Source organism: Dermochelys coriacea, chromosome 2 (genome assembly GCF_009764565.3).
Source record: "Dermochelys coriacea isolate rDerCor1 chromosome 2, rDerCor1.pri.v4, whole genome shotgun sequence".
Lineage (NCBI taxonomy): Eukaryota > Metazoa > Chordata > Testudines > Dermochelyidae > Dermochelys > Dermochelys coriacea.
The window spans coordinates 138,144,493-138,158,780 of record NC_050069.1 but is presented as its reverse complement, the minus strand read 5'-3'; the positions used below and the strand labels follow the sequence as shown (position 1 = coordinate 138,158,780).

Below are 14,288 nucleotides of genomic sequence, written 5' to 3'. Positions count from 1 at the left end.
ATAGGCAGGTGAACGTTACAAGATTGGTGACTTGACAGCAGATTTGCTCAGATCAGTTGTAAATTAAGTGTCTCTGGAGTGAGTAAGCAACTGATAGCTTTGGACTGAGCAAACAGAACACTGGAACAGGACTACTGCAGTGTCAGGGAACCCACAATAAGTTGGGCAGCTGATGAAGGAATGCTATTTAAGGGGGGCTTGAGTGGATATGAAGCAGAGGCTCATCTACCGTAGCGAGATATTGGGCTGTAAAGCTGTCATCCAGTTATAGGTATTGGATCTACACTGAAATATTTCAAAAGAAACATACTTTGAAATGACACCCTATATCTTTTTGGTATAGATGTGTCCCAATTCTGATATTGGATTTATACCAGTATAAACAAAATCAGAATCTTGTCCTTAATACCTGCAGATATGCACAATGGCTATTGAGTTCCCTTTGCCTGTGGGTGCATTTCAACAGCTGGTAAAAGTCCTCCCTAGTGATGTCCCTTACTACTTAAGAAGTTAATGGAGAAATCAATCAGTTAATGTCTATAATGCACTTTGCAATTCCTAGCTCAAAGGCACCATTGAAATAAAAAATGTTTATTTATTTCTGTAATAAAAGTCTTCTATTTTCAGGGAGTGAGAGAGACGGGAGTGAGAGACCCCCATATCTGCCAGTAACTTGTGTGACCCAGAGCCAATCATTTACACTCTCGGGATAAATTGAGACACATGTGCGCAAGACATACAATATTTGCCTGGCTTACTAGGTGCTATGAAGATAAATAAAAGGTCTTCAAAGTGCTTGGGGGTGCTCTACAGAAAGGCACTACCGACCACAAAAGCCACAGTTCCTCTCATTCTGTGAGTAATTTTCTTCAGTAATCCAGTAATCTACAAAAAGGTACCCTGGTTCGTATTAATTTAGTCCTCTTCAAACAGTGAATGCTGCAATTAATCACCCCCGTAGTCTGAACTACATGGTCATGTAGACAATCCTTGAGTATCTGATAAAGTCTTGTCTTCACTACAAAAAAAAAAAGAAAAAAAGAAAAAAAAGAAAAAAACAAGTGTTCTTAACTCAAGTTAGCTGACTCAAGATAAAATCCTAGTGAAAACTACAAACTTACCTTCACTAGGATTTAACCATGAGTCAGCTAACTTGAGTTAACACTTTTTTTTTTTTGGGTAATGAAGACAAGGCTTTAATACTAGAACTGACTGACTGTCACCCGTAAATAGCAAAGTCTGTGAAAAGGTCTCACAGTGATACTGTCCAGACAGAAGTTACTAGCCAGAGAATGTTACCACTGCTTTATATACAATTGCTACAATTCCATTCTCCAAAGTACTTGTGGCACCTTAGAGACTAACAAATTTATTAGAGCATAAGCTTTCGTGAGCTACAGCTCACTTCATCGGATGCATTTGGTGGAAAAAACAGAGTAGAGATTTATATACACACACACAGAGAACATGAAACAATGGGTTTATCATACACACTGTAAGGAGAGTGATCACTTAAGATAAGCCATCACCAACAGCAGGGGGGGAAGGAGGAAAACCTTTCATGGTGACAAGCAGGTAGGCTAATTCCAGCAGTTAACAAGAATATCAGAGGAACAGTGGGGGGTGGGGTGGGAGGGAGAAATACCATGGGGAAATAGTTTTACTTTGTGTAATGACTCATCCATTCCCAGTCTCTATTCAAGCCTAAGTTAATTGTATCCAGTTTGCAAATTAATTCCAATTCAGCAGTCTCTCGTTGGAGTCTGTTTTTGAAGCTTTTTTGTTGAAGTATAGCCACTCTTAGGTCTGTGATCGAGTGACCAGAGAGATTGAAGTGTTCTCCAACTGGTTTTTGAATGTTATAATTCTAATGCATCCGATGAAGTGAGCTGTAGCTCACGAAAGCTTATGCTCTAATAAATTTGTTAGTCTCTAAGGTGCCACAAGTACTCCTTTTCTTTTTGAGAATACAGACTAACACGGCTGCTACTCTGAAACCTGTGATTCTCCAAAGTGTATATAGGAGTGGGGAGGACTACTCAGGAATCCAGCAGCATCCTTCCCCTTTAAACTAGCCACAGTAGTGGTGCAACTGCATGCTTATGTGATAACTAACACTGCCTAACTCCTAAATGCTAACTCCTATAAAAACAATAAAACAAAAATTCATTGACCAAAAAAAACCTTATTAATGTAGAGTTAATTGACTGCATCTATTTATTAACGTAGAGATGGGTAGCTGACTGGAAATGTTGTTGGAGGCTATCTTTTATCATGTGCTTAAAGTTACTGTAACCAACAATGAATAATAATTTAAAAAAAAACAAAACAAAAAATTTTTCCAGAGCCATTTTAGAACTTTCTTTATAATCTTTTGTGCCAGATAGCAATATCTTCAGCAGATAAGATGAACAAGCTGGACTGTAAAATGGTGGCTGATTCTATTTGTCACATATGTTAATCTTTTAGTTCATCTTAAAGTTAGGGGCAGTTTTACCAAAAAGAAAAACCCATTTAAGGTTTTTACAGATATGCCTCTGGCACATTAGAGCAAACCTGACATAGCTCCAAGTGAAACATACTCTCAAATTAGTGCACAGCTTGAATTGCCCATCTTCTCTGTCCAGCCCTTTAATCTTGCCAAGGTACAGAAAGGAATGAAAATCAAGGGGCAATCCTGAACAAGAGTTTTGTTTCTTAAAAAGAATTGCCAATTAATTATAATATAGAGATCGTTTGCAGCTAAATTATCCTCTTACACACCCAGCTCACTTATCAACAGAACACGTTTTTCCTGGAGTCCACAGCCATGGAATGTGCCCACTGGAGAGGAGGAAAATGCAAAGCAAGACTGAATTAACTTCTATGACAACGCTGGTCTTTTCTGCAGCTTAAGCTGTTTCTAACAAAACAGAGTTTAAAGCCATGAGGACTGCACAGTGCTCCTGGCATCCATTATCTCTCAGTGAGAGCCAGATTAACCCAGTGAGGTGCACACTGTGCAACCCTGAAGTGTTGTAAAATAAGCTTCCAACACTAAGTGGAAGTGAACTGTGGCGACACATGGTGTGACGGAGCACCTGAAATCAGGAGCTCTTCTTAAGGGTTAGTGTTCAGGTTGTGTGACTTGCTCAGATCTGCTTTAATGGGAGTCAAGCATCCCACTTCACAGTTTGGGACTGGATCCTTAAATGCACCCCGTCCACCTGAGCGGACGTTACTAAGTTTGCAGGAGTATCTGACCTGAATCAAACTATTCAGTAACTGCTGCTGTTTACTGTGATTGCAGCCCACCTAGGAAGGAAACAGGGATAGTTTTAATGAAAGACAGTTTGGGGTTTGAGATTCCTTTTATTACTCCCTCAGCACCATCCTCTGTGCTTCAGTGGCAGTAACTGTTCTCCAGCCAAGTAAGGCTGGACTTGGCTCTAGGCCTGAGGCAGGTCTCTTGAATGACGGTGATCCCAAATCCTTGCTGAGGAAGGGAAAAAGCTCACCTTTCAACCTGGATCCTGCATGTAGTAGTATGTTGTGCTGCCACGAGACTATTGGACTGGCCCAATTATAGACTTTTCCGCTATCCCTCACTCCTTCTAACGTAAGCACAGAGGGTCCAGTTCTGCTGTCAGTCACAGCACGCAAACTCACTGACTTGCATAGCACCAGAACATATGTACCTGTGGGCAGAGTTGGGGCCCCAAAGATGTTACGTGAAGGGCAGCAACAGATGCAGTCCATTAGCCTTCTAAAACAAACCCCCTGGCCATTTCATTCAAATAATGATGCACCAAAAGAAACTACCACCAAATTGGAACGCCTGAGGGCTAAGCCGCAGATGACTAAACGCTGTTAGTCACAGACCTCAGATGCCAACAGATCATACTTAGTAACTTAGGCTGCAGGTTCTATTCCTTTCTTTGTAACACCACCACAAAAAAAGCCTATGTTAGTTAGAAAAGAGTTGCCTTAGGAAATGGGGATATGATGCAAAAAAAGCAGAACAAGGGATTTGGCCCTGTTACTGCATTTCGGGCTACTTCTGAGAAAGCTGAATCCCTAGTAAGCATGTCAGACTCTAGAGAAGCCGCTGCTGTTCTGAGAAAAGCTCTTGTTTAATATCAGTCTACTTATGCCATTTTAATAACTGGCTCATTACAAGGGCAGTGCCAAGCTTTCCAAGCACAGAATAAGGATGAGGGACAGAGTTCTTCTGTGCCACCCTAAAAGGGAGGAGGGTGAAGTTTTACAAAGAAAAGGAGTACTTGTGGTACCTTAGAGACTAACAAATTTATTTGGAGCATAAGCTTTCGTGAGCTACAGCTCACTTCATCGGATGCATTCCGAATGCATCCGATGAAGTGAACTGTAGCTCATGAAAGCTATGCTCAAATAAATTTGTTAGTCTGTATTCGCAAAAAGGAGTACTTGTGGCACCTTAGAGACTAACACGGCTGCTACTTTGAAACTTTACGAAGAAGAAATACAACATTTTAGTACTTCATAGATACTAAGATCAGAATGGTCCCTTCTGACCTAGTCCGACCTCCTGCACAGCGCAGGCCACCGAATCTCACCCACCCACTCCTATGAAAAACCTCACCCATGTCTGAGCTATTGAAGTCCTTAAATCATGGTTTAAAGACTTCAAGGAGCAGAGAAGCCTCCCTCAAGTCAACCATGCCCCATGCTACAGAGGAAGGCGAAAAACCTCCGGGACCTCTCCAATCTGCCCTGGAGGAAAACTCCTTCCCGACCCCAAATATGGCAATCAGCTACGCCCTGAGCATATGGGCAAGATTCACCAGCCAGATACTACAGAAAATTCTTTCCTGGGTAACTCAGATCCCATCCATCTAATATCCCATCTCAGGGGATTAGTTCTATTTGCCCTGAATATTTAAAGATCAATTACTTACCAAAATCCCATTATCCCATCATACCATCTCCTCCATAAACTTATCGAGTAGAATCTTAAAACCAGATAGATCTTTTGCCCCCACTGCTTCCCTTGGAAGGCTATTCCAAAACGTCACTCTTCTGATGGTTAAAAACCTTCGTCTGATTTCAAGTCTAAACTTCCTGGTGGCCAGTTTATACCCATTTGTTCTTCTGTCCACATTGGTGCTGAGCTTAAATAATTCCTCTCCCACTCCTGTATTTATCCCTCTGATATATTTATAGAGAGCAAATCATATCTCCCCTCAACCTTCTTTTAGTTAGGCTAAACAAGCCAAGCTCCTTAAGTCTCCTTTCACAAGACAAGTTTTCCATTCCTTGGATCATCCTAGTAGCCCTTCTCTGTACCTGCTCCAGTTTGAATTCATCCTTTTTAAACATGGGAGACCAGAACTGCACACAGTATTCTAGGTGAGGTCTCACCAGTGCCCTGTATAATGGTACTAAAACCTCCTTATCCCTACTGGAAATGCCTCTCCTGATGCATCCCAAAACAGCATTAGCTTTTTTCACAGCCATATCACATTGGCAGCTCAGTCATCCTATGATCAACCAATACTCCAAGGTCCTCCTCCTCTTCTGTTACTTCTAATTGATGCGTCCCCAGCTTATAACTAAAATTCTTGTTATTAATCCCTAAATGCATAACCTTGCACTTCTCACTATTAAATTTCATCCTATTACTATTACTCCAGTTTACAAGGTCATCCAGATCCTCCTGTATAATATCCCGATCCTTCTCTGAATTGGCAATACCTCCCAGCTTTGTATCATCTGCAAACTTTATTAGCACACTCCCACTTTTTGTGCCAAGGTCAGTAATAAAAAGATTAAATAAGATTGGTCCCAAAACCGATTCTTGAAGAACTCCACTGGTAACCTCCCTCCAACCTGACAGTTCGCCTTTCAGTAGGACCCGTTGCAGTCTCCCCTTTAACCAATTCCTTATCCACCTTTTGATGTTCATATTGATCCCCATCTTCTCCCATTTAACTAATAATTCCCCATGTGGCACGGTATCAAATGCCTTACTGAAATCTAGGTAAATTAGATCCACTGCATTTCCTTTATTTAAAAAATCTGTTACCTTTTCAAAAAGGAGATTAGGTTGGTTTGGCACGATCTACTTTTTGTAAAACCATGTTGTATTTTGTCCCATTTACCATTGACTTCAATGTCCTTAACTAATTTCTCCTTCAAAATTTTTTCCAGGACCTTGCATACTACAGATGTCAAACAAACTGGCCTGTAGTTACCCGGATCACTTTTTTTTCCTTTCTTAAAAATAGGAACTATATTAGCATTTCTCCAATCATTCGGTACTACTCCTGAGTTTACAGATTCATTAAACATTCTTGCTAATGGGCTTGCAATTTCAGATGCCAATTCCTTTAATATTCTTGGATGAAGATTATCTGGGCCCCCCGATTTAGTCCCATTAAGCTGTTTCAGTTTCGCTTCGACCTCAGATATGGTAATATCTGCCTCCATATCCTCATTCCCATTTGTCATGCTACCATTATCCCTAAGATCCTCTTTAGCCTTATTAAAGACTGAGGCAAAAATATTTGTTTAGATACAAATGATTAAAAAAATGCTTGGTTGTAACTCCGTATTGCAAATACCTGATTCTGAAACGGATCTTTCCTAAAATAAGGGCTCTGTGGAAACAAAAGCACCAGGCCTCACTTTTGGGAGTTCAACTTGTGCTTAGGTTTTAAGTGAAAAATGAGCATCGTGGTCTAGCCCTACACTCCCCTCACAATTGGCCTAGGACTGAAACAGGGGAAGTGCAGACCAAGGAGTACCCAGTGCCATCAACAGAAGTTGTGTGAGGAACAATAGCCATACTCTGTGCAAGAACGGCTTAAAACATTTGTCCCCATAGTGCCTTATGACTAATAGCAAAAAAAGGAAAATGTGACAAAGCACATTCTCAAAATGGAGCTTGAATTTAAAACTTCTTGTTATCTAACATCAGAACCCTGTCAATTGCTTAGCTGCACTAAAAAAATCCTTCAACTAATTGTTTCCCTCCCTACCTACCCCCCCTGTGACATTTAAATATCTGAGTTTCAGTGGCCTCTCATACACACAAGGTCTAAAAATAGGACTGTTGGGAGGGAGCTGCAGCTGGCTCATTAATCAGAGGTCTCATTAATCTGGTTAATCAGAAAAGCTCTCTTATTTATGGTAAATCCAACAGCTGTTTCTTATCTATTTCAGTTCTCCACAGCCTTTAAATGAAACTGCTCGTCAAAGGAAACCTTCTAGTGAAACTCACGTAAATGCCCAGACATCTTCCAAACAATATTATTAATTGCAGTTTCACTACACAAGTAGCTTTAACAAATCCATGCAGCAAATCTCCAGCAAGATGCTCTGCCTCAGGGAGTCAAACAGTGTTGACATAACCAGAGGACTGGCTTACTATACTGATCTATCAAGGGAAAGGCTCCTGCCATTTCCCCTCTACCACCGTGACTGGACACATGGTTCCCATCACTGGAGCGGGGGATCCCCCAGGGAACTCTGTTTGGAACCTGCTTTCTTACTGGATTACCACTCCGTCTCCCTTTCCAAATCAACCAGAGAAAGACCCATTCAAGTGGCATGGTCAAATACCCTTCTTGACTGATCTGTGTTCAGCCAGCCTGGGAAGAACTACTGTACATACTCATTCATAAGCTGAATTTTTTTTTAGTAAAAAAGGGAAGCATCAGAGAAGGGAGGTTGGCTTATGAACAGGCAGAGAGAGGAAGAGGTGAGACACAGCCTCTCCCCCCAACAGAGGGGGCAAGGAGAGGCAGCAGAGCCAGAAGGGAAGAGGAGGGGCAAGAATCTCTCCGCTTCTGGCCATGCTGCTCTCCCCCCAGCCTCCGAAGCAGCTGCAGCCCCAGGGCTGGCAGGCTGCAGCCCCACTGCTCGGTCCCGCCCACCAGAGCAGGTTGTGGCCACGTTGCCCGCCCCGCCGGAGCACGCTGCAGCCATGCCACCCAGCCCAGCCTACTGGAAAATGCTGCAGCCGCACCGCTCGGCGTGGCCCCCTGGAGCACGATGTGGCCGCACTGCCCAGCCTGCCAGAGCAGCTCTAGCCAGGCCAGAGACATCCTCCCTGGCCCTCCCCAGATAAGGTGGGAAGGGTGGGATGGAGTAGTGTGGGGGTCCTGGGCTAGGGGTGGGGTCGCGGGGGGGGTGTCACAGGGGTTACTCCCCTGACCCCCAGCTTCTCCCCCCAAAAAAATTTCCCCACCAGTTGCTGTCCCAGCCAGTCAGGGTAAGCAGCTGGCGTGCTGGGACACTTTGTTTACTTAGGTTTACCTCTCTGCCTGCGGACGCTTGAGGTAAACAAACCATCTCAGTCCATCAGCAGCTTATGCTGATGGCCCAGGAGCCAAAGTTTGCTGATCCCTGAATTATAGCGTCAGCTTATGAATGGGTCATAAAAATTTTCCATTTTTATACTTATCCATCTTGTGGGGGTCGGCTTATAAACGAACCATCTTATGATTGAGTATATACAGTACATCCCCTCTTCCTCCATGTTTGGACACTAAGGAGACCTGCTAATATGCTGAGTCCCCAAGGACAGTGATCCCATTAGATTCACTATATTGCAGTACGGCTGGTCCAGGAGAACAGAGCAGTTACTAATGGTGATGGAAACAGCTCTTCCTCAGATAAAGGAACAGCTACTGTAGCTTTGAATTGGCTGCCACAGATGCAAATTTGGAGTTCAGCCCTACAACTACTTAAATACATATAAATATACTTAAATACTATGTAAATAACTTTCTTCATATTAAGTCCCACTAAAGTCCTATGTGCACGTGTTTGCAGGATCAAGCCCCTGAATTGAATCAGGCCTGTAAGCTGGCTTTCTATAGTTTAGCCCTGGATAGATAGACTTTCCCAGCAAATAATATGGCAGACAAGAGGGACTAACTAGAAAATGCACTCTACTAATGGTTCTACTTTTTGGTTGGGTTTATTTGTGAATGATCCTAGGCAATGCTGCACAAATGAAAATAGTCAAGAAAAGCTAAGGAAATGGACTGTTCTGGGTACTTCTAGACAAATGGGCTTCCTAACATGAACTTATGAAAAAATGGTGCCAACTGAGTAGATGGAGATAGGTTCAAGCATGTAAAAATAGTCTGGAAAGCTATAAAAGAAAAACCTAATCAGAAGATTAAAAATAGCTCTGTGCAGGGTGGTGCTGGTAATGCGAGAAGCTCAGGATTTACCAGAACCTTTGTAAGCTGAAAAATGCTTAAGCGGGTTAAGAAAATAATCAATCAGTTTATATGAAGCCTTGAGTGCTGACACACGAGTGCTGCAATCTGGGAAGAGGAAAGGATTCCTGAGAAGCGACTCCAGTGAGTCAGAGAGAGCACTGCAGGAGGGTCTAGCTCCCTGCTGGGCATTTGTTGCAGGACAGTGTGTCACCTTGGACTTGGGAGAAGTTAGAGCAAGAAGATCCAGAGAAAGCCCTGAGCAATAAAGGGGACACAACACGAGAGATCCGAGAAGCAGCCAACCTGAGGCCAATCAAGCAAAGCCAAAAGCCTGTCATCACTAACAAGCTTTTTGGAGTACAACTTAGAGACTCTAATAGCATTGCACCTAAATTGTGAGAGATACAGAAGTGTGGCCTGAGCACAGATCTGGGAGACAAACTGCTGAGCTTTGATTCCAATTCAGCCAGACTGACTGACTCAGTGAATCATTTCACTTCTCGGTCACAGTTTTCCCATCTGTGAAATGAAGCAAAGAATACCTTACCTACTTCACAAAAATGCTGTGACAATAACCATTCCAGCACATTAACCTTTACTAATGATTGATTCTAGGGAAGACTTGGCTCTATGTAAAACTGTTTCCCATATTGTCAAGTTACATGTGCTTCAGCCAAGAGGGTGGAGTCTAGAAACTGATGATGGCAAAAGACAAAAAGGAGTGTAACCAGCAACTGGCCCAAGACCTCTTAGTCAGAGCAAATTGAGGAATCCACTGTTAATTAACTGCAAATTGGAATCCCCAGACATTTTGAAAGGAGAGTCCAAAAGGAGCCAATTTGTCCAAAGAACGGGAAGGGTCCTGAAGGTGCCCGTAAAACCTGAGTATAGCGTGTATAGTTTTAGGTACACCCTGCATCACAGCTGAAGCCAAGGCAGCATCAGCAACATCCAAAAAGAGCTGTAGCAGATCCCTTTCCATGTAGGCAAAGATTTTCTCTCAGAAATCCTGTAGGTTTTCTGTAACACTGTTGAGCTAGCGTGGATGTTGCACAACATGGGTTTCTGTGCCCATCAGGGAGAGTGTGCTTGTATTTCAAACCTGCTAGCAACAATTGTGCCCAGGCCTGGTTGCACAAGCCCAAGAGTATGCTGAGCATTAGTGTAAACACTTCCTTCATCATATGCCAATACAGTAGTTGTATTTACCATGACCACCCTCTTCACCACTGGCTTTGATACTGAAGTCTGTGTCGAAGGCTGTGTTACTCTCTTGGCTGGGAGTCCATTTTCCTCTTCAAAATAAGGAAAGAGAATTGTTCTCAAAATATGATGAAGGAAAAAAAGTCATAGAAACGTTAACACTTCTCCACACTGCTAAACAGACCCTTGGTGCAGAAAGAATGGTCTTACAAAAGATATGTTGTATGCACTGGTATGCTGGCCATTTCTGGGATGATGTGGGTTCAGAAAATAGTTCCCCTTCTACAGAAGACAAGCTAAGAGACTCATCAAGCAAAGTTTTGTCTGGAATAGGCTCAGCTGCCAAAGCCCAACCCAAAGACAAGATTTGGAGACATTTCTCTAGTTGAGTTAGCTTGGGTTTGGGAGGGGGAAGGAGGAGAGGCAGGCGTCAAGTTACAGGCCTGTAATGTTACTATCAGTATTTGCTCCATGGAAAGGCATGATGTAACACAACTAAAACCCTGAAACTCAAATCTTCTCTCTCATGTGTTATTTTTCCACTTTAAAATTAAACAATGAGCAGTAATAAACCAGGGGTCATCCAGGCTACAGCTGCTGACTCCAAGAGTGCTATCAGCATATCTTCAGTGATTCAGCATTCTGCTACATTCACAACCCATAGGAGCACACATGAATATGTAGATAGACAGAGGGCTGACTGGTGCCATTTTTATTACCATTTTATCACCATGCACCTAGAGCTAAATTTTGAGAAACAGTCTATTGTAGTTTTGCAGCTGCAGTTGTGCAGTTCTTAGTGTGCACAACAACCAGCAACCTTCAATAGTAGGATTCTGACAATGAAACAACTTGATTACTTTGGGCACAAATCACTTGCATCCACAAATCAGATAAAAAAAATCCTGTGATATTGTATGTAAAAACTGCAAATTGTTGCGTTTTTAAAAAGTGCCCACTGTTAAGTAAGACAACAAGTAACAGAAAGCTTAAAGCAGAACTTGAATGGAAATGCAGATCAATAAGGGAAAAGTGCAACAATGAAGAACACCGAGCCTTCATACCCCACAAAAACCTTTTCCAATATGCAGGGTTTGAGTAGTAAATGTTGAACCAGGGGAGCTCATCTTTTTTTGTACATTGAAGATAGAGTAACTAAGTATATTAATTAGGATAACTGAGTTACTTTGCCATGGTGAGCTCACATCTCATCGATACAGCTACCAAAGATTCCAGAATTTGGTCCTCAGTCTTATTCAAGCTAAACTATGGGTGCAGGGGATCAGCTGTTTCACACTCCAGCTGGGTGAATGAGAATCTAATTATTGTACTCTGGAAGAAATGCAGAACCTTTGTCCTTTCCATATCTCTGCAGACTTATTTTAAAACAAAAATTGGTGAGTGTTATAGCTGTGCCAATAAAACGAAGAAATAAAACAAAACCTTTTTGTTGCACTATACAAGGCATGTAAGTTACCCACTTGATTTACTCAAAACAAATAAGAGTAGCAAAAAGCAGCAGAACCCCTCTGCCCCACTGTTTCTTCCATACAGGCTATTTTAGAAGCTGAAACTACCATAAGCTTCATAGGCAAAGCGAATAATGCTAAAAGAATGTTGATGAGATTCTGGTAATCTGAATTTGGTGTTTGCAGCTTCACACATGTGCAGTAATTTTTCGCTTTAGGTTGAAACTAAGAGTTGACGAGTGACTCCTTACCGTTAACGACAGAGCCATGCAGACAAATGTGAACTTCTTGATATGCGTTGCTGTAACTGTGCTGCTGGTGTTCACCAGTTTATTGCTAGGATTATTCTAGGGTGAGAGACAGAGAGAGAGAGAGATAACAAGCATTAACATGGCTCCAGACTGCTATAGAGCTGACAGCCCTAGGGTCATAAGGGGGATTCTTACTTTTTTTTAAAAAAAAGTATTTAGCTTCCAAACAGGACACTTGCACAAGCCACAGAATATATTTTCATGTGAACTGACAATCATTGTTCAACTGGTCTCTCACAGAGTTTACTAATTGCCTCAGTCTGCTAAGCAGTAATGCCTGTTCAAAGTTTTAATGATTCTTTCTAAAGGATACTGGTGTGGTGTTGGCTCTCTTAGCTTAAAGCTTGTAAGGATGCGATCATAGCTAGGAAAAATGTTGTTATCTTCCCTTCACCCCTTAGCCCCCCGTCAACACGAAGTGCACAGCATATATACAGCAATGCAACCACCCATGTCTCAATACAGATCCAATTAGCCAGGGAGTGACTATATAAACAAAGATCTTGGAACACCTGGTGCTAATAATTAAGTCTGATGAACTGTAAGTAATTAGAATAGCTAGATCTTCCATCCTGAAAAGCACTCACATTGCAGTGGCAGGTGCGCTTAAAAAACCAACCCCCATTCGTTCCCCAAAGCACCTAAAAACAAATGAAACTAAAGGTTTCATACTGACTGGGAACACATCCTTATGATAAACTACCTAAATGAGCTACGACAGGAGAGTACAGAAACCCAGAAGCAGGGCCTAGAACATTGGCTGCAGAGTCATCTATTGCTGTGACTACTTGGCTGTTTAAGACGCATGGGTAGGCACCAGAAGATGCAGTGCGATATTTACTCAGCCTTGATGTAGTTCAAGCAGAAGAATATCGAACTGGCAGTCACCTGGTATGGACGGCTTGCTAAACCTAATCTGAGAAGTCGGAACTTGTGCAAACCCATCCAGGGGAGTGTCAGACATGAACGTGGGACAGATTAAAAGCACACTGACTATTTCACGAGCTTTTGTACAAAACTCAAACTCAGAACTTTCACAAGTGATTACGTAACTTACAGAACCCCATTCTATATTGGGATGTTCAACTTTGGTGCCCAGATACAAATTGGCAACTTGTACAAAACCACTTCTAACCATCAGAAGGTTAATGATCTGGAACAGCCTCCCAATAATTGTTTGCCCCCACAACTCCTGAGAAAGAGCTGGGCAAATGAATGAGTGCAACTGTACAATGAGTTTGCTTTTGATGGTAGGGGGCAGAGTGCAGCAGTGCTGGGGCTCACTTCCAGTTTATATCTCATGTTCCTAAAAGCTCATGCTTTGGGATTTCAGCTGGCCACCTGGAAGGATCAGGAAGGGATTCCTTCGTCCCCACCCCCAATGTATGCTTCCTCTGAAGCGTCAGAGATGGCCACAGCTGGAGATGGGAATTGGACAGGCCAGGACTTTGAGGTGGCACCGAGCATTCTCTCTATCTCAAGTGCTTGGGTGGCTGGTTCTTGCTCACATGCTCAGGATCTAACTGATCACCACATGTGGGGCCAGGAAGGGATTTTCCCCCAGGTCAGACTGACAGTGCCCTTAGGGTTTTTCTACCTTCCTCTGCATCATGAAGGTGTCAGTCTCTTGCCAGGACTATCTGTGTATCTTTCACTTAATTTCCCTGCCATTACAAGGGCCTCAGGCATTGGTACACCTTGGTTCCTTCTATTCTCTGCCTGTGACACAAAGTAGTCTAGGCTCCTAAGGGCTGTAATATTTTGGTCTAATTATTGTTGTTGGGTTAGTGTGCAGGTGCTGGTCACCTGTGCTATACAGCATGTCATGCTGGATGAACTGGATGGTCTCTTCTGGAATTAAATTCTAGGACTCTGAATTTGTGCATATGGAAGATGCCAGAAAAAAAAAATCTGAAGTTGCTTTGTACAGTATAAGCTGTCCTCTTTGAGCACTGATGGATCTCTGAACATGGTTTTCTTAAGTCCACACTTCTACAAGTAGGGCAGAACTACATTAATGGGCACTAGCAGTGTGTACACCGATTATTTAATGCACAGCTTAATTTAATGGACTTTAGAAATCATACCCCATAGTGCATATTGCTGCTGTG

The 14,288-nt window shown here is 42.5% G+C and overlaps 1 protein-coding gene across 2 annotated transcripts in view; it reads right to left on the bottom strand.

The window, feature by feature from the left end:
• ANKH (ANKH inorganic pyrophosphate transport regulator) overlaps positions 1-14,288 on the bottom strand; it is a 141,014-nt gene that overhangs the window by 22,413 nt on the left and 104,313 nt on the right. For both annotated transcript variants that reach the window (XM_038391352.2, XM_038391351.2), the window contains exon 9: positions 12,118-12,213. In XM_038391352.2, the coding sequence (XP_038247280.1) occupies positions 12,118-12,213 (96 nt within the window). The remainder of the gene's footprint in view (positions 1-12,117; positions 12,214-14,288) is intronic.